This window comes from Aulostomus chinensis, chromosome 11, assembly GCF_037954235.1.
Source record: "Aulostomus chinensis isolate RoL2024-O1b breed Wild chromosome 11, RoL_Achi_v1.0, whole genome shotgun sequence".
Classification (NCBI taxonomy): domain Eukaryota; kingdom Metazoa; phylum Chordata; class Actinopteri; order Syngnathiformes; family Aulostomidae; genus Aulostomus; species Aulostomus chinensis.
In genome coordinates, this window is record NC_141330.1 from 1,122,501 (window position 1) to 1,143,385 (window position 20,885).

Below are 20,885 nucleotides of genomic sequence, written 5' to 3' on the forward strand. Positions count from 1 at the left end.
GATCAGTAAACACACACACACACACACACACACACACACTCCTCAGCTGCAGTGATAATGACGGTTCTGTGATAGATCGTTTCATCTATACTGATTTATTATTGAAGCAATTTTTACAGACTCAAGACAATAAGACAGTGATGGTGATTGACAGGTTTGATAGACTGTATATAAGATAAACACACGGCAGCTCCCCAAAAGTGAAGCCAGGACAACTTGACTGCCCCCTGGTGGCTTGTCACAGTATAGCTGATAAACCCTACCCCCTCCAGGTTAGCATCAGAGAAATACCGTAGCAATTGTGGGAAGAAATTGTTCAGAGCTCCCATTCAAGAATAAACACACAGAGGCATAAGAAGTAATAATGAATTAGATGTCAGTGGAAATAAATACACACATACATCCATACATACATCCTGTACCACGATGTATGATAGTAAGAGGAAGACACGTCTCACAAAAGGAAAATGAACGTAGATGTATGAGGTGGTTCTGCTGAGGTTGGTGTAAGTGGAAGACAGTGACATCATGTGAGTTCATTTCATTGGCCGGTGAAGAGAGCAAATTCTAGAAAGCTTCTGTAGCTGTCGTCTGTCAGGCCACAACTTGTGAGATTTGCTCCTGCAGTTTTAAATGTTAGGAAACTTCCTCCAGCGACGAGTGGAGTCCTTCAGTGTCGACCTGCAGTCGCTGCTGAGGGACAACTTTGCCCTCCAGGCCGCCTCACGAGGAGCACAACTCTGACCTTAATCTCTATTTGGAACGTCCTGCTAGGTTGTGAATTAAATCAGCCCTATCCCCCGGTGTGTGTGTGTGTGTGTGTGTGTGTGTGTGTGTGTGTGTGTGTGTGTGTGTGTGTGTGTTTTAAGAGGCCAACACCATATGGCCTGACTGATCATTAGGGAAGGTGCCAGAGGCAAAAAAAAACCGCTGGAGCTTCTTCCCTTACACACATTCAGCCGTTTGGCTCTGAGTGTCACGACGGATCGAGCTCAGAGGTTGTGATGGACTGGTTCGCATGCATGTGCATGCACACACACACACACACATACACACACACACCATTGGTGTCGTAATGAAGGTCCTCCACGTCTCCACAGATGGTGTTTGTCTCCTTGGTGCCAGTAAACAGAGAGCCGGACCCAGACAGACCTGCCTCTAGGCTCTGGGCATGCATCTGTGTGTGTGTCTGTGTGTATACTGCGGTGTGTTGACCACGCCCACATGCGTAGAAGCATTTCCTCTCCTGGACGCATAAACACTTCTTATGGGTTCACCACGGTATTTGAGTTGTTTGTTACCGTGCACGTCTGGGCCGGTTCTGGCTCAGTCACTGGTGACCTGCTCCCTGGGAGACCTTTCAGCCCCAGGACAGACCTGATGGTGGTGAATAAATGTCTCACAACTTCACTTTAAGTTATTTTAGTTCCACATCCCAGGATTGGGACATCCCAGGATACAGTGATTTATAAACCCAGTGCAGGAACCGTTTGTAACCCTGCTCTCTGTCAAATTTAGTCTTTATTTGGTTTCTATTGAAAGAAAACCGACGGCAGAAGAAGGAGACATTTTTGGTGATTCACTTTCAGAAAACTTTGTTTATCCCCATGGGGGCCAATTAAGGGAGTGTTTGCTGGTTGGGATGTAATGAATGTTTTGCCCAAACGGGTCTCGGTTCTACGACCCATATTTGGCCGTCATGAAGAGTATTGGCTCAAAGGCAGAGCAGCTGCCTAGACCGTTACTCAAGTCCACCTTATATGGCCCATGTTGGGCCCAAGTCAAGCATGGCTCATTGGACTAGGGCCACATCCGACCCAGACAACCATCGCCGGTGTTGTAATCGAGCCGTTTGGGCCAAAAGTGTCCCGGATCAGCCGATGTGCTGCTCTCCGCTTTCATCGTCGTCTTCCTCCAGCTGCGTCCCAGCTCACCGCTCATCTCTCTGTTTCTCTGCGTCAGGTCTGGTTTTCTTATCAAATATGACGAATGTAAACCCCCCTGATGTCACGTGTGCCACGCATCTCCAGTGTGCCTCAGGCCTGATCAGTCAGTCCATCCCTGTCACAAATATAAGTCAGTTCCCCCCAAAGTGACCTGTCCTGCCCCCTCCTCCCTTCAGGTGCTAACGCCAAGCTGCGCTACCAGATCACAGCGGGAAACACCATGGGCACCTTTGATGTGGAGCCCGAGGTGGGCACCATCTTCGTGGCCCAGCCGCTGGACTACGAGATGGAGCAGTCTTATGAGCTCCGGCTGGTCGCCTCCGACGGGAAATGGGAGAACGAGACGCTGGTGTTGGTTCAGGTGGTCAACCGTAACGACGAAGCTCCCGTCTTCAGCCAGACCGAGTACCACGCCGCGGTGACCGAGGAGCTCAGTGAGCTGCCGGTTTTTATCACGGAGGTGAGTGTGTCAGGCCTGCAGCCGAAACGATCCCATCTGAGGGGAACTGTGGTGTCCCCATCAGGAATGACTTCAGTGACTCCTCAACATTCAAATGACACCTCAACCTCTTGAACCTGCGTTTGTGCTTCTTGTGCTCCTTGGTTTACACGAGACCTTCCGTTCCCCGGGTAACCGCACACACCGGAGCGAGCAACAGCCTCATTAAAACGATAGCACAGTGGCCCTTCATCTTGCGTGGCCAATGCCGCGAGCTCTACCTTGGGCTTGACTAGTACACTGCTGCTTGACAGATTGGAAGGTTTGGGTTTTCAGACTTCAGCCCCTGTGAATGATCAAAATGCAAAAAGTATTTTATTTGCTTTAAAAAATGTTTTGAATGTTTAAAAAAAAAAAGATATTTATGGCACGCTTTTAAAGGAGATGCATTTTTTCAAAGTTTGATTTTGAAACCAGGAGCCCTCAAATCCCTTGTTTTAATCCATTATATTCCATCAGTAATTTACAAAAACGCAATTTGTTTCCAGTGACTGCGATTCAAAGTAATCTGCATGGCCAACCTCTCACCAGTGCATGCTGGGATTTCTCCCAGTTTCTCGGTGACCTTCTCCAGCAGAGGCAGGTGGAGAAAATGAATGGTTTGGTGCTGGGATACAGTAGATGTGACTGATCGTTCCACTAAATGTCTTTAAGTGTAAAATCCAATGAGCTCCAGATGAAACTGTCTGAAATGTAAACATGAGAAAACGGCACCGTCTCCACAAAGGAGCCTGTCGTCCAGAAGTATCAGGTGTAATGCAGAGAAATTGAATCGAGCTGGTGAGGCTTCATCCTCAGAGGCTGCTTAGCCTCCAGCACCACGAGAGTGCAGATCTGGTGTCATCACACTAACACATGACACGTGTGTGTTTAACACAATATTGTCTGAAACACCCGTGGACAGGAATGAGCCATCATCTGAGAAGTTGCCTCAAAAAGTCAGTCGACCTCCTTCCTCTGTGCCTTTCGTCACACCTTCCTCCAGTAATTCACAGTAATATGCATGTGCCGGCAAGCTAAATCAGATTATAGGAGGTGGAGGCGCGTCAGAAGGGCAGGGAAGTAATCCCCGTCAGAGAGGCAAGTGTCATCGAGTCCTCCGCCCGGCCCGCTTCCCCTCGCCTGCTGGAATTGATTTGATGTGCGCTCGGTTCCTCTCCAACGCTCTCAATAGTTTCTTCAGCCCCGTGTGCTAATACAATTCAGCAGATAGTGAGCAGATGGGGAAATCCAATTTGAAATGAATATTTCTTGACTTCACCTGTGTGGCAGCCTCCTCCGTGGCGCTGCGACGGCTCGTCTTCAGTATTGTCTACCTGAATCATGGTGATGGGTGGGGGGACTTCAAAGGGTTGTGTAAACAAACCTCAGGTGAGAAAGGAGGAAAAAAAAGGTTGAAGTGTGCCATTTGCTTGCCTTTCATGGCATTTATTAACTTTTGATTGCATTGTGTGTGGCAGTGACAGATGTTTGTGAGATGGCAGGTTAATGAAGTAAACATGACGGCGCCACAGAGAAATGTTTTTTCCCGGTGTGGACTTCCCCCAGCGAGGGGCAGCTGCTGCGGTCGGGCCTGCTTGCTGGGCTTAACGTTTGAACACCGTGAAAACTGTTGAAACGAGACCTCTCAGCAAAAGTAGAGCTAAAAGTTCTTAAAAATTAAACCACTGTCGCCACTTTAAAAAAGAAATGTCTTCACTCTGTTGAACAGATCTGCCCCAGACGGTTCTGGGATCTTGCTTGGCTCGTGGTGCGCTGTAAATCAGCCTTTCAGTTCTTGCGTGTTCATACCCTCAAACAAACAATGACTTGAACCAGGTCCGGGTGCCCTTGAGTCCTTGGCATTGCCAGCGTAGCTCCATCTGTTGGCAAAATAAGAAGATGGTTCTTGTAGACGCACTTCGTTTACCAGAAGAGGCTCCATGTGTTCTGTGTCTCGTTATGGGTTTTGTTCTGGCCAGGTTTCAGCCACAGATCCAGACCAAGAAGCGGACCAGACTGCCCTTCGCTACTCCCTCCATGGACAAGGTGCCGGTGGCGAGTTCACCATCAATGAACGCACTGGGCGAATTTACGCCCAACGACGCCTGGACCGCGAGGAGCGCCCAGCCTGGAGATTCCTCGTCCTTGCCACGGATGAGGGAGGAGCAGGCCTCACAGGATTTGCTGATGTGTTCTTAGAGGTCAGAGACGTCAACGACAATGCACCCTTCTTCCCCTGCCCGGCGCTGGAAGTGGACGGTTGCTTTGTTGGCCACGTTCCTGAAAACTCACCCGCTGACACCTCCGTCATGGAGATGCGGGCCATGGACCTTGACGACCCGAATGAGGGCAAGAATGCAATGCTGACCTACAGCATCATCAAGAACGTGCGCAACGAAATCAATCTCAACCTGTTCTCCATCAACGCCACCACAGGGACCATTTACACTGTTCTACGGTCCCTGGACAGGGAGGTGGAGGAGCAGTATTTGGTTGTGGTGGAGGCCAGGGATGGAGGCGGTCTGGCCGGAACTGGAACAGCCACCATCATGGTGTCAGATGTCAATGACCATCCGCCCGTATTCACTCAGAGGGTCTACACTGCTCAGGTGAGTCCAGCGTTCTAACACACATGTAGGAACTCTAATCATGATAATGAAAATAAGATTTGTCCATCAGGTCACAGAGGACTTGGAGGTGAACAGCGAGGTTCTGGTAGTTTCGGCCACAGATGGAGACCAGGATGAGAACGCTGTGGTAACTTTCAGCATCGTCGGGGGGGATGAAGACAGGAAGTTCTTTGTGGAGACGGACAAGCTGAACCGACGAGGGGTGATTAAGCTCAAGAAGAAGGTCGACTTTGAGAAGCCCCAGGAGAGGACGTTCAACCTGACCCTGAAGGCTGAGGATGCTGATTTCTTCAGCTTGGCTTACTGCCTCATTCAGGTGGAAGATGCCAATGACCACGCGCCTGTCTTCTTCCCACAGTTTTATGAGTCGCCGGCCATGTCTGAAGATGTTCCAGTGGGGACGATTGTTGCTCAGGTCACAGCTTCAGATCTGGATTCAGGCCAAAACGGACACTTTTCTTACAGTATTTCGAAAGAGTCTGACCCCTACAGTCAGTTCCTAGTGGACCAGTCCGGTTGGGTTGTGGTGGCCAATTCATTGGACAGGGAGAAAATCTCACAGCACAGAATCATGGTCCTCGCCACAGACGCCGGGAGTCTGGCTCTGACCGGCACTGCCATCGTCATGGTAACTGTGCTAGACATCAATGACAATGGACCAGAGTTTGAGGCCCCTTATAAACCTGTTGTGTGGGAAAACATGGCTGCCCCACAGGCGGTCAGAATGAACGAAACCTCCTTCCTTCTCCACGCCACTGATCGTGACACCTCCACCAATGGCGGACCGTTTTCAATACGCCTCCTCATGCTCACCTCGGACGCCACCAACTTCAATTTGACTGACTTCAGGAACGGCAGCGCAGCTGTCACAGCCCTCCGCGCCTTCGACCGTGAGCGGCAGAAGGAGTACCACCTCCCCATTCTCATGATTGACAGCGGGTCTCCTCCGATGAGCTCAACCAGCACACTGACGGTTGTCATCGGTGACAGGAATGACCACCCCCACTCAGCAGGGCACACCAGCTTCATTGTTTACAGTTACCAGGGTATGTATCGATTCGCTCTCACATGATCCCAACTCCTAACCAGACCCTATTCACAAAAGAAGCGTTTTCAAATGTTTTTGCTCGTTGTCTTGAGGAGTTACAGCAAAGCTTCGCGCTAGAGCCTCACAATGCAGCCACTCGTGCAGCCTCAGTGGAGAAGATCTGCAGACAGAGCAGAGTCATTATTCATTCATGGTCTCAGTTCTGAGGGAGTCCAACAGGTGTCTTCCTGGTCATGGACAGGCTCTTCTAACCTTCAGGTCCCTGGTGTCCCCCCCACCACCTCCTGAGCGCTCGGTGCTCATGTTGTAGAGACTGTCCTTGTCACAGCGCTCGCTGCCTCCCGCTGCAGCCCACATCACTTATTTAGTGTTTCATACCATCTGTCAGCCTGCCGTAATTTGCTGGAAAAACTAAGGTTTTTCAGTAATGTATTTTTAGTGGATTCCCTCTCGGGGCCTTTCCACATGAAAGTGCATTAACCCGCTAATACGAATCCATCACGTACCTCAACAACATGCCATGAAGCAAGCAATTAACTCAGCTCAGGTCCCAGGTCTGACAGGCACAGAAGCAGGAGCCATTTTTAAAAGGCAGCTGATTTCACGGCTAAAGAGATTACAGCGCTGCGTTCAGCTTTTTTTGGAAGAAGAGGGAAAACACTGTGCAAGCGATTCTAATGTGTGCGCATCTTGCTGTCAAACCATGACCGTGTGCCAATGAGGCGGCGCCCGCCACTTTATCTCTTTCAAGAAGCCGCCACTTTCTTTCCCTCACTTCTAATATTTGGTTTGCTCCGCAGGGATCTGTTGTATGCAGAACTAATTTTTTTCAAAGCTAATGCATTTTTATGACTTCTGGTGTCTTTTAATTCCCACCCCCCTGACAGGTATTCTCCCGACTACGGTCCTGGGACAAGTTCAAACCCATGACCTTGATGACTGGAGTGAGAAGGTGTACCGCTTCGAGGGGAAACCATCCAGGTACAGGTACAACCCAGACAAGAGTGCAGGGTGACGTACAGCAGGAGAGGGAGACTTCAGTGAGAGTTTAGTCTGTTCAGTGGAAACAGAAGCAGGTGAGGGGGACCTGGAGGTGGCGAGGGGCAGCGAGGGGAAGGACAAGTCCAACCTGGCCGATATTGTGGTACGAATCGAGACGAGGGAAAGCGAGGCATCTTGGGCCTCCTGAGGGAACATCTGGCTCCTTAGCTGCTCAACGCGCCATCGTCTTCACCGGGTAGTTGCTCTCTGTTCGCCATTTAGTGTCAAGCAGGGCGTTGTTCTGCTGTGGCCGTGAGAGTCTGGTCAGAGTTAGGAACAAAAACACACCAAGAACACGTGGTTGGTTAGTTGGTGTTGTCCCGTCACCTGACATATGACGAAGCTGAACCAGGGAGTCTGCATCCTCCATAAAAAGGATCCTGATCACTTGACTTGTCCCAAATCGCCATGGCCGTGCAGCGCTCAGAGGTCTGTCTGGACGGAGGGAGTTTTCTGTCTGAGGCCAGTCCAGGTCTGACAGAGGGGTGACATGGAATTAAAAAAAAAAAAAAAGTTAATTGTGATTATAGATAATTTGCAATATTCAATTTTTTTTTACATCTTTATTGTTATTTTCTTTGAAAAATCCCTTAAAATGTTTGTAGCAGAGACCTGCATCAAGCAGAGATGTTGAAGACGTGTGCACAGGAGGTTTCTGAAACACGCAATATTTCATTTAAAATAGTATTTCATATTTAATTGTCATCACGTTTACGTGTGAACGAAAACGACTCCTTGAGTCCCAGGTGGTTTTCTGATTTCTGGCCATAGTGGGGTTAACAGGACTGAAACCTGAACAAAGTGCTCAAGTGTTGCATTCAGGGGTTGTCACGTAAATAACAACCCTGGCCAGGTCCCTGCCCAACTGACTGACTTTTTTATTTGTTTTCTTTGCTATTACGAAAGAACTCAAAAGCTTTTGTGTCCGAGCTGGAACCAAACCACAATGTTGGTGTTGGATCAGGGACCATCTCTCTAACCAGGGTGGGCTTCATGTCTCCCTCCCCACCATTCAAACCGTCCACCAGTGCACACAATCTACTGGTGCGCTGTCAAAGATGTTGGATTGAACAGCAGGTTAGAATGTGATGGAGCCGGACGATGTCCTCCTGGTGTCCCCTCATGTGATGAGAACATAGCAGCTGCCCAGGAACTGACAGGTTTAAAAACGAGAGGAAGAGACAGTCCGAAGAGACACAGGCAGTTTAAAGAGGGACAAAGACAGATTGAAAGAGAATGGAAGGGTGGAGGAGCGATGGAAGACGGGATCTGACTTGTCAGGAACAGTGCTATTAATACTTCATAACCAGTGGTATTGAAAATTCCCAGTGAAGCGCGGCGAGGGCGCGCTCGTTGTTTGTTTGATGAGGCGAGGCGTCATGCGGACGCGTTGAAAGGAGAGCCTGATTGCGCTGGTTGCCACCCACCCGTCTAACGAGATACCTACAAGGAGGAGCGACAAGAGATGGCGAGAGAACAAAGGAAGCGCTAGAGAGAAAATTAGCATAGATGCTCCGAACCGCAGCCCCTCATCAGTGCAGCTGACACACGGCAATTTGTTCACAAGGTTTGGGTTGCATTTATTTATAGTCGAAGCGGTAAAAACTAGAGGAAAAAGCTTCATAGTGGAACATGGAGGTGAGGGGACGCCGGCCGAGAACACGTCACCCAACTGGGAATCAAACAGTAGAGTAGAAGAAGAAGAAGAAGAAGTCACTTCCATCCTGGCGGCCAACAGCTCTGTGGATCTGAACACATCGCCTCCTTTGTGAAGTGCCGCTTTGCAGCATTTGAAAGCTTTAAAGTGTGACAGGGATCCAGGGACAGGGCGTCCCAGGTTTGATGCCAGACTCGCTTTGGTCTTGTTTCAGTCGTGGTAAATTAATGTGTCTGGTCTGAGCTCTGAAGGAGCTCTAACCATTACATGAGCCCGATGGCGCCGACCCAGACTGGTGTTTGGAGTCAGGCCACATCAACACAGCAGATCAAGAGCCCTGACATGGATGTGGAAGACCACAGACCCGCATCTGCTCCCACGCTGATCTCAGGCATCCCACCGGAGAGCCTGGACTCAGATCTAAGATTTAAGACATGGATCTGAGCATCAGCCCTGATTCTGGTATTCGCATCCCGTCACGCTGGTTACATGCTCCAGATTAGTAAACCAAGGGAATAACAGCAGAACTCTGGAACAGTTCTCAGCATCGTAGAGTTAAATCTGGATCGATGTTGGTCTGGAGGTTCCACGACCTGCTCAAGTCTTTGATGAGTCCTGATGAGTCAGCATGTAACTTGGTTAGTTAACATGGATTAAACAAATGACATAAATGAGCCAATCAGTGACTTTAACTATGTTGGTGGACGTATTTGTCATCTTTAGGAAGTTCCAGAAGCGGCTTCACCTGCTCGCCGTTTCATCTCAGTGAGGCTGTATTTCCTTTCCTTTGCTGCTCCGTGGGGATCCACCAGTTTCTCAGGAATGAATTTAAGCTAGTCGCTGTTTTTTTATCCACGTCCACCTCAGCTGGAACACGGAGGTACAGGCAGAGGCTGGCAACTGGAGAGGCCCTGAAGTGATGACTGAGCCAGATTATCGCCGTATGGGTTGATGTTTTAAGGAAGGACTCCACCTCAGAGACGGTGGGATTGTCACACCTGCATGTGTGAATTTGTGTCAAAGTGTCAGATCGCCTTAATTTGTGTAAGAGAGGAGACAGGACACGATAGCACCACGTCCATGTCAGTCAGGTCAGGTTTATTAGGGTGGCGCCAAACCCCGACCAAACTTCTGTCCTGACTCTGTCCAAGGAGAGCAGGTCCAGCACCTCCCTCCTTCAATGAACCTCCACCCAACAATTCTCCATCAGCAGCACATCCTGCAACAGCAGCCACCAGAACCTTCCTTTACCAGCAGGAAGGTGGAGCAGATCCAGGATCAGTGGGGACGCACGTCTGCTTTGATGCATGTGTCAAAGGGTCATTTTACAGAAAACATCCAAACTGTCCGCAGGTTGTTCAGTCTGAACCAGAGTTCGGGTCAGCTCAGTATCAGAGAGGGGGCTCCAGCCGGCTCCTACCACCTGCAGGTGCGAGTGTCGGACCTCAGCTGGCCAGACGTCACTTCCACCGCTCAGGTGGATGTGATGGACCTGCAGCAGGAAGCCGTTGAGAATGCCGCCTCCATCCGCCTCCACAGTAAGTGTGATGATGATGATGGCGATGATGTCACAATCAGAACAGTCTGCTGTTTTGTGTCTTTCATGGGCTTACGAAAGAAGTCTAGAGCTCACAAAGATGTTTTTCCCTCCTGCATCACTTCTTAGTGATTCCAGAATGAAGGAAGAACCGGACACGTAACTTTAGCTTGAAGCAAACGGAGACTGACGGCTAACAGCAGCTGAACTGTCCAAAAACATCTGTTTACTGACTCTCCAGGTTGTCGTCTGAAATGATCCACATCTTGAACAAAGCTGATGACTGTATGTGTTCCCTCCTTCAGACCTGACGGTGGACGAGTTCTTCAGCAGCGGCGCTGGTGAAGAGAGCCAGTTCTCCCGTTTGGCTCGAGCGCTGGCCGAGCTCCTGCAGACGTTGCCGGTCAATGTCCAGATCTTCTCTGTGGGCGATGCCGGCCACAAGCAGCTAAATGTGTGGTTTGCCGCTCACGGCTCACCATACTACAGGGCCGAGAAGCTGCTCGGCTATGTGGCGGCAAACAAAACCAAGGTGAGGAGAAATTCACGGTTCAGGGTTGGTCTCGGTCCGACGTGTAGAGACCCGCACCCACGATCAATTGGCCTGCACGGCAGCAGAACCCAGTTAGGCACAGGGAGAACAAGTGCACGGCACTCAGAAAGACCCAGCTGGCCAGAACCACTGTGTTTCCGTGGTAACCAGCTGTTGCAACTAAAAAGAGCGCGGTCATCTGTGTGCCCTGCTCCTCACCAGATGTTTGTTTGTTCGATGAGATTGGAGGTTATTCAGCTGTTTCTTTGGATGTCACTGAACCACCCTGAAACACAAGTATGACGCAAATTATTTTCACGCTTCATTTCAAAACTGATATAGCGTAGCGTGGAGCCGGCGTAGCGTGGAGCCGGCGTAGCGTTCATAGTCATGGCTGCACAGCGACAAGAGACGTTAATCACACATCAATTAAACATCCCATCCACACTCAGCAAACACTTAAACACTGTTAACCATTTTACAGTTGCTCTCTCTCTCTCACACACATGAATACTTCAGATCCTTTAAAAGGCTGAGAGCAGCTGCTGACCGGAGCTCAGTGTTGTGACAGGAAGGTGATGAACGTCAGCGAACCATGTAAACACACACACTAACACACTAGCACACTAACACTAACACACACACACTAACACACACACACTAACACACTAGCGCACTAACACACACACACACACACTAACACACACACTAACACACACACACTAACACTAACACACACACACTAACACACTAACACACACACACTAACACACACACACACTAACACACACACACACACTTACACACACTAACACACACACACTAACACACACACTTACACACACACACACTAACACACACGCTAACACACTTACACACACACACTTACACACACACACTAACACACACACACTAACACACACACACTAACACACACGCTAACACACTAACACACACACTTACACACACACACTAACACACACACACACTAACACACACACACACTTACACACACACACTAACACACACACACTAACACACACACTAACACACACACACTAACACTAACACACACACACTAACACACACACTAACACACACACACACTAACACACACACACTAACACACACACACTAACACACACACACTAACACTAACACACACACACTAACACACACACTAACACACACACACACTAACACACACACACTTACACACACACACTAACACACACACACACTAACACACACACACACTTACACACACACACTAACACACACACACTAACACACACACTAACACACACACACTAACACTAACACACACACACTAACACACACACTAACACACACACACACTAACACACACACACTAACACACACACACTAACACACACACACTAACACTAACACACACACACTAACACACACACACACACACTAACACAGAGCTGCTGGTCTGTCACTCACAGGCCGCCAGAGAAAATAAAAGACAGGAAACGATGATTGAAATGAAAACATGAGCATTCATGGGTTCATTCAATCATGAAAAGCTGGAAATCATCATTTCATTCGTTAACTGCCACTTCCAGGCTTGGAATATTCTTGAAAAATGAATAAAGCTGGAAAATTCCTGGAAATCTGCTTCAGTGGATACGCGAGAATTTGTGGTTGAGCTGAGCTCAAGTGAGACAAAGAGCTGGGTCGCTAACGACGTCCATGTTGATGTGTCAGACATCAGCAGCGTGTTGGAGGCCAGCGGCAGAGAGACGGCATGTGAATCATCATCATTCATCAGGGAGTGTTCATGGAAGCTCCCATGATGAGCGTGTGATTGAGCTACGTAGCACCTTTGACTCTCTGATGCAGAGTTTATGGATGGAAGAGAAGAAAACCCTCAGAATGATGGAAAATAACCTGGAATGCTGCGGATGAAAGGAGTCTGATGGTCTCAGGTTGAAGAGGAGAAAAGTCTCACGTGGAAGAATGATCAGATAGATGGAAGAGCCAGGCTGCTGAGACCGGCATGGAGCCAAAAAACTGGAGGCCTGCCTGGGGAGTGAAAGTCACTGTGGATGAGACGAGAGTCAGCTGAATAATTAAACTCCCAAAAAAGAAATAGACACAGTTGGGGAGAGACAGGAAACCCTGAGGGACACTGATGAAAACCCCTCGCACCCAGGAAGACAAAACGAGGGAAGAGAATCAAGATGACAAGCAGGGAAACGAGTGAACAAATGACAGCGACGCTTGAACGGCAGGCGGGATGACAGAGAAACACCAAAGAGCATAAATGACGTTCAGGGAGCTGGAGTCGGTTCAGATACGGTGATTCTGGCAGACTTCAGATCAGCAGCAGACGCTCATTCTCTCCCATTTCATCTTCAAACAAACCTCAGTGAATCCAAAAGCACTCTTTTCATAAAAGGTTAGTTTGGAGTTCGGTTTTGTGCCGAGCCTCTGCAGGCTCGTGATCAGTGGTACAACTGCTCCGCTCCGGCGGCGTGGTCGTTCCCCTACGGACCAGAGAGATGCCCCCCCAACTCGATGGGGCCTTGGTGTCCGGCACCACTCAGGCTTCCCTCCAAGCGCTCCCTCGTAGTTCGTAGCAACTTTGATCTCTCAGAAGGCATCAAATGGGATCCGTGAGTGAGGAGGCCAGAGGCGACGCCAGCGGCCAGAGACCATGGAACCAACGATATCCTGAGTTCCCAAACTCTGCAACACAGCTTTAGAATAACAGCAGAGTTGAGAGGAGAAGCACGTCGCCTCCGCCGACTTTGTCTTCTCAGACGCACCGTAAACCGTCTGAGTTCCAGCAGCGACGCTCCAACGTGGTTCAGTCGGTGTTGAGCTAGAAAAACAGACAGAAGCAAAAGATGAATGACCTCAAGGTCCATCGGGGTCCTCCTGCAGCGTTTGTGTCGCCTCTAGTTGGTCTTTAGGTCTTCAGAACGCTCGCCCACAACCACAGCTTGATGGTGACTGACACTGGACGCTCGTCCTCAGAATGTCCTGACGGCTCGTCGGGGTTTAATCTGCGACTCAGAGATGCTATCATCTCTTCAGACGAGGTCGTTCGAGCTTCGTCGCCGCCTTTTTATTATTAATATTAGACTTTATTATGATGACAAGTCACTCATGATTGTTGTCCGTCTCTTGTCCAGCTGGAGGCCGTGCTGGGCGTGTCCATCTCTCAGGTGGGCGTTGACGACTGTCCCGACACAGACTGCAGACAATCAGGAGGCTGCAGCACTGAGGTTTCCTTCAGCCAGGCCCCGGTGCCTCTCAGCTCCGGTAACATCTCTCTCGTTTCGTTGGAGGCCAAAACCCTGGCGCGGTGTGGCTGCCGGGGCCGAGAGGCGGCCCACCTGCCCTGTTCTGCCTACCCCACCAACCCCTGCCTTAACGGGGGCGCCTGCCAAGATGGGCCGCTGGGATACAGGTAGGTGTGGCGAGGGTGGATGGACCGTTCCACTGTTGTGACGTGTTTCTCTCTGGATGCAGCAGTTCTGACTCTCATCTCCACGCTGTGGGTGTGTTTCTCAGCTGGTGGAGAACCGCCAGCATCACCAGAGTAACAGGTTCCTGTTTGTTCACTGATCACTGCAAGTTAATCTGTCAAAACATTTCACTGATTTTATGAAACGAGCAGATTTTCTCTGAGTTCTGCTCCTCAAAAGCCAGTTTTTTTTCTGTGCACGTTCGCCTGTGGGCTTTGAATTGTCACATCATTTTAATGGTTTGATATCAAAGGCAACATCTCAGCTGCTGCTCTGACGGATGCTTCTCTCTCAGGAAGATCCCATTAACACCAGCAAATGTACTCGTCAGGCTCCTTTAATTAACCGTGACGTGGATGTGGCGTCTGTGCCGGTCTCCTCTGTCTGTGTCTGAATAACGCCGACAGGTCAGGACAGCTTCCACAGCACCTCTGTTATGGAGGATGTGTGAAGGTCAAAGTACTGATCAGCTGACACCACCTTGCCAATCATGATGGACTTAAGCACATTAAGTGCATTTTTCCAGAAAAACTATTTCTTGTCCCTGAGTCTGTCCATCACCAGCCAGGAGCAAAGTGACTGTGTCAAACGGAACATCGTCTCACGTGTGACATCAGCTGGAGTGAGATGATGAGCCTGGTGAGAGTGGCGCTCCTTCCCCAGCCGCCCTGCGGAGCTCAGACTGCTGCCTCCAGCAGAGGTGTGCGTGTGACACATCAAGAGAGGGTGGAACAGCGCAGAGCTTCCTTCTCCCTCAATATCGCTCTCTTTGTGATTCTATTTATTAAAAATCAATGAGAACTTGAACAGGGAGGTTTGTAAACTGGAGCCTGGCTGTGTGAGGGAGACTTGTCATTCACAAACTTCCTGCTGGTGGGAGGAAATGAACATGTCACTGGACATAGCGACGGCCATGATGGAGCCCTCTTGATCCTTCAGCTCAGTGAAATTTCATCGTTGGACCTCCAGCAGACATGATGGAACATTACAACATGAACCACCTCCTAATGAACGCACTCTGGTTTCTTACACAAGCCTCATAAATATCTTACATCTGTACGCCGTCGTCTTGTGATCTGCTGGTTAAACTTTAATGTCACTGGTTGCATGAGAGACTTGGACAAACTGACAGATGTGTGATTAAAGAGTTCACGTGTGAATGAAATCAGTAAAAACCGAACTCACCGATGAAACGTGTGCTTGGCTTCACTCGATCAACTGTTTCCGTCTCACAGGTGCAAGTGCCCCCCCATGTACGACGGCCCCGAGTGCCAGCAGACCAAACACAGCTTTGGGGGCCGGGGCTACGCCTGGTTCCCCCCCATCAGGCCTTGCTTCCAGAGCCACATCTCGCTGGAGTTTCTGGCCGAGTCGGCCAACGGGCTGCTTCTCTACAATGGGCCACTTGGTGCCGCCCGCGCCGGAGAGCAGGAGGACTTCATCTCTGTGGGTGAGCATGAGACTGGTGGATTTATCCTGACGTAACTTTACTGCAGTTACCTGTGTGTAGAGTTACTGCAGTTACCTGTGTGTAGAGTTACTGCAGTTACCTGTGTGTAGAGTTACTGCAGTTACCTGTATGTAGAGTTACTGCAGTTACCTCCAAGTAGCTTTACTGCAGTTGCCTGTGTGTAGAGTTACTGCAGTTACCTCCAAGTAGCTTTATTGCAGTTATCTGTGTGTAGAGTTACTGCAGTTACCTGTGTGTAGAGTTACTGCAGTTACCTGTATGTAGAGTTACTGCAGTTACCTGTGTGTAGAGTTACTGCAGTTACCTGTATGTAGAGTTACTGCAGTTACCTCCAAGTAGCTTTACTGCAGTTACCTGTGTGTAGAGTTACTGCAGTTACCTGTGTGTAGTGTTACTGCAGTTACCTGTGTGTAGAGTTACTGCAGTTACCTGTGTGTAGAGTTACTGCAGTTACCTGTGTGTAGAGTTACCGCAGTTACCTCCAAGTAGCTTTACTGCAGTTACCTGTGTGTAGAGTTACTGCAGTTACCTGTGTGTAGTGTTACTGCAGTTACCTGTGTGTAGAGTTACTGCAGTTACCTGTATGTAGAGTGACTGCAGTTACCTCCAAGTAGCTTTACTGCAGTTACCTGTGTGTAGAGTTACTGCAGTTACCTGTGTGTAGTGTTACTGCAGTTACCTGTATGTAGAGTTACTGCAGTTACCTGTGTGTAGAGTTACTGCAGTTACCTGTATGTAGAGTTACTGCAGTTACCTCCAAGTAGCTTTACTGCAGTTACCTGTGTGTAGAGTTACTGCAGTTACCTGTGTGTAGTGTTACTGCAGTTACCTGTGTGTAGAGTTACTGCAGTTACCTGTGTGTAGAGTTACTGCAGTTACCTCCAAGTAGCTTTACTGCAGTTACCTGTGTGTAGAGTTACTGCAGTTACCTCCAAGTAGCTTTACTGCAGTTACCTGTGTGTAGAGTTACCGCAGTTTCCTCCAAGTAGCTTTACTGCAGTTACCTGTGTGTAGAGTTACTGCAGTTACCTGTGTGTAGAGTTACTGCAGTTACCTCCAAGTAGCTTTACTGCAGTTACCTGTGTGTAGAGTTACTGCAGTTACCTCCAAGTAGCTTTACTGCAGTTACCTGTGTGTAGAGTTACTGCAGTTACCTCCAAGTAGCTTTACTGCAGTTACCTGTGTGTAGAGTTACTGTAGTTACCTCCAAGTAGCTTTACTGCAGTTACCTGTGTGTAGAGTTACTGCAGTTACCTCCAAGTAGCTTTACTGCAGTTACCTGTGTGTAGAGTTACTGCAGTTACCTCCAAGTAGAGTTACTGCAGTTACTGGTGTGTAGAGTTACCGCAGTTTCCTCCAAGTAGCTTTACTGCAGTTACCTGTGTGTAGAGTTACTGCAGTAACCTGTGTGTAGTGTTACTGCAGTTACCTGTGTGTAGAGTTACTGCAGTTACCTGTGTGTAGAGTTACTGCAGTTACCTCCAAGTAGCTTTACTGCAGTTACCTGTGTGTAGAGTTACTGCAGTTACCTCCAAGTAGCTTTACTGCAGTTACCTGTGTGTAGAGTTACTGTAGTTACCTCCAAGTAATTTTACTGCAGTTACCTGTGTGTAGAGTTACCGCAGTTTCCTCCAAGTAGCTTTCCTCCAAGTACTTTGGTGTCAGTAACCGTCATTCTCCATTTTTGTCATCACCCCCAAACTCAGGATCAGTGTCCAGTAGGGGCGGAGTTTTGCTGAGCCTCTTACACACAAAGAGAGAACTTTGGTGCAAGAGTATCAGTTTCTTTGCAGGGATGCTTTGTGTTGTGTCTCCTGCTGGCTTTACGTTCACTTCCAAAGACCCCTGATTTACTGAAGGTGTCACTGTAGAGATGTGAGCCGTCTCCTCCTCCTGCTCTGCTCCAGTGACCAGCCGGACCACTGTGGTAGGCGTGGCTTCGTGCTGCGGTCAGATTAGTAAAACATGCGCCTTAGCACTCTAACAAACAAGCTAATCTCACAGTGGTGCTGCTGCCTCTCGTCTGTTCTGAGCGAATCATTGTGGCTCTGAAGTCCCTTTCTCAGTGGACAAAGAGCTTCATAAACTCTAATGTCAGCTCCCGGAGGTCCTCATGTGGTCTTAATGGATTAGCCTGCCGATGGCCTTCAAACTCGTCTTGCATAATCTTTTGGCTTTAAAGTTATATAATTATTGAACCCGGCCTCAGCAGAGAGGGGGAAATCAAAGATGGCTGACGCACAAACGACTGAGGCATTTTTCACTAACAGGATGAGGTCTCTCTCTCTCTGTCTCTCTCTGTCTCTCTCTCTCTCTGTCTCTCTCTCTCTCTGTCTCTCTCTCTCTCTCTCTCTCTCTCTCTCTCTCTCTCTCTTGCACACGCACACACACAGTTCAGATCCACTGCCACAGCACGATCACGCACACAAAACGTCTTTGGTTTTAACGACTCTAAACTCAGTATTAGAGACTCACCATGAGCCACATCTGACTGTCCGTCCTCAAACATGGAGTTTGCTCAGGTCTCATCACATGACCTGAGACATTTTCGTGCAATTTATCAGATGCAATTAGCCTCGTGGAGCATTTGCCGGCTACAGATATTTACCTCGGGAGCTGGTAGAAGAAGTGAATTTCAGACAAGCGCAACTCCAGATGAACAAGAACGTTCCTCTTTAACTGCTGAACCAAAATCTAAATTAGCAGTTGAAGTGTCAACTTCATCCCTCTCCTGTCTCAGCTTGTTTCTGCTGCCCTCAAGTGGCCACAGGAGCAAGTTCATGCCAGGGAAGAAAGATACTGATAACAATCAAACAGTCGTGGAATCTTTTAGGTTCATGGTGGTAAAAAGAGTCTCGTCCTCCCATCCAGAGCTGAGGAACGGCGTTCCAGCTCTGAGTGTCAACCACGGATCAGGAACACTGACCCTGCAGCTCCCAGCCAAGTCCACCGTGGCAGACCGCCGCTGGCACCGTCTCGACATCACCAGCGATGGAAAGGTGGTTTGATTCTAGACTTTGTAATTGTTTAATGTTTTGGCTGTTTTTTTTTTTTTATCAGATTCATAAAGTACAAATGAAACATCATAAAAATATCACACATACATACAAATGCACCACAAAGATCCCTCCATCCATGCCTCCCTCCATCCACAAGGCAATCCCTCCATCCACCCATCCATCCCTCCATCCATCCACCCATCAATCCCTCCATCCACCCATCAATCCCTCCACCCATCCATCCATCCATCATCCCTCCATCATCCCTCCATCCCTCCCTCCCTCCATGTTCCCCCTCTTCTCCTGTTGAGGGTGGTGGGGGTGGAGCCTATCCCAGCAGCCTTCCCCCTGGACAGGTCACCAGTCCATGGCAGGGCCAACACATAGAGACAGACAACCATTGGCTCTCCCAGCCACGCCTACGGTCAATTTAGAGTCTGGATTAACCTGGTCCCTCTTGATGTCTTTGGACTGTGGAGGAAGCTGGAGTACCAGAGAGAACCCAGCAGGAACAGGGAGAACATGGAGACTCACCCAGAAAGACCCCGTGCTGCAGCCGGGGCTCCACCCACAACCTTCTTGATGGGGGCCACAAGAAGGACCACTGCTCCACCCACAACCTTCTTGCTGGGGGCCACAGGGAGGACCACTGCTCCACTCACAACCTTCTTGCTGGGGGGCCACCGTGAGGACCACTGCTCCACCCACAACCTTCTTGCTGGGGGGCCACAGGGAGGACCACTGCTCCACCGGGCCGCCCCACCAAAATGATATGATTATTATTATAGGAATTTATTTTTATACTTGTGCATTCTGTTCTATTAATTTGGTAATTAATGATTTCTACATTGGCAGTTTCAGTCCTTTATACATGGTTTCCTTTCTATTAGAATGTAGAATTTTCATTTGAAATCACATAAGAAAAAACTTCATCAATCGTTGTGTGTGTTCAGGTCGTCCAGCTGGTCCTGGATCAGTGTGGCGTGGTGAACGAGCTGGCCGGCGTCGGGATGGACATGCAGGAGACGGATGAGTCCGGCTGCAGCGCGACGGGAGAGACGCCAGGAAACGAGAGGTGAGCAAACCTGCCAAACACAAACTGTAGCTGCTCTTGTCTTCCTCCATTTCAAATTCCTCCTCTTCTTTTCTTCCTTCACCATCCTCTTCCTCCTCCTCTTCCTCCTCAGGTATCTGGATGTCTTCCAGCCTCTTCAGCTGGGAGGAGTGAAGGAAATGTCTCCTCATCTGCGTTACCGCAGTTTCACTGGCTGCATCCGCAACTTGATGGTGGACAGTCAGGTGACCTTCCAGAGACCATTAGCTTTCTGTGTGTGTGTGTGTGTGTGTGTGTGCGCGCGTGCGTGTGTGCGTGCATCAGTACGATGACATCATAAGTCTCTGGATTGTACCCTCAGTGAACAGAATCTTCCTCCTCCTGCTGAGACTAAACGAGCTGCTGCTGCCAGAAACTTCCCACAGAAACCTGAAATATTCCCAGAGACTCCAACCAGCTTTTAGACCAGGAAATGTAGGAGCGGCGTCTGTCTCCTTCTACCCACAATCCCTTGTGTTCTGGGCTTTTTCCTTGTTGTCGGTCAGGATCAGGTCTAGCTGCTACCCAGCAGCGCCGCAGGGGTGATGTCAGGGGCTCGCACTGCCTTCCCATGAAACTGAGGGTCGTATTTTTGGCTTGAGAGGCTCAATATATGCATGACCTCTGTTGCTCCATGTCTGGCCCACATGATCTCTGGGGATGATGGACTGGGAGAGACTTTCCCTAAAAGTTGCCGTGTTCCTTTAAAAGCAGACCAGTTACCTGCCTACACACAGTAACCACACCTCTCACCTGTACGGCACAGGACTGGTTAACATGCTAACTAGCTGCTAGCTGCGGCGCAGTGTCCTGGGGGAACACATTTAGAGAAGGAATCATCTCACATGGCGGCTGCCTCCCTGTCAGGATGGCGAGATGCAGCTAAATCCTGACAGTAGTGATGGGTCATGTTCCAACATTTTGGTGACCTAAGAGTTTAGAACAAA

General features: G+C 49.2%; 1 protein-coding gene across 4 annotated transcripts in view; it reads left to right on the forward strand.

The window, feature by feature from the left end:
* Window positions 1-20,885, forward strand: part of LOC147252772 (neural-cadherin) — a 117,237-nt gene that overhangs the window by 88,300 nt on the left and 8,052 nt on the right. For all 4 annotated transcript variants that reach the window (XM_086217577.1, XM_086217574.1, XM_086217575.1 and 1 more), the window contains 11 exons: window positions 2,123-2,406; window positions 4,407-5,036; window positions 5,107-6,103; window positions 6,993-7,086; window positions 10,157-10,341; window positions 10,646-10,872; window positions 14,040-14,317; window positions 15,611-15,825; window positions 18,718-18,845; window positions 19,799-19,920; window positions 20,033-20,144. In XM_086217577.1, coding sequence (XP_086073703.1) covers window positions 2,123-2,406; window positions 4,407-5,036; window positions 5,107-6,103; window positions 6,993-7,086; window positions 10,157-10,341; window positions 10,646-10,872; window positions 14,040-14,317; window positions 15,611-15,825; window positions 18,718-18,845; window positions 19,799-19,920; window positions 20,033-20,144 — 3,272 coding nt within the window. The remainder of the gene's footprint in view (window positions 1-2,122; window positions 2,407-4,406; window positions 5,037-5,106; window positions 6,104-6,992; window positions 7,087-10,156; window positions 10,342-10,645; window positions 10,873-14,039; window positions 14,318-15,610; window positions 15,826-18,717; window positions 18,846-19,798; window positions 19,921-20,032; window positions 20,145-20,885) is intronic.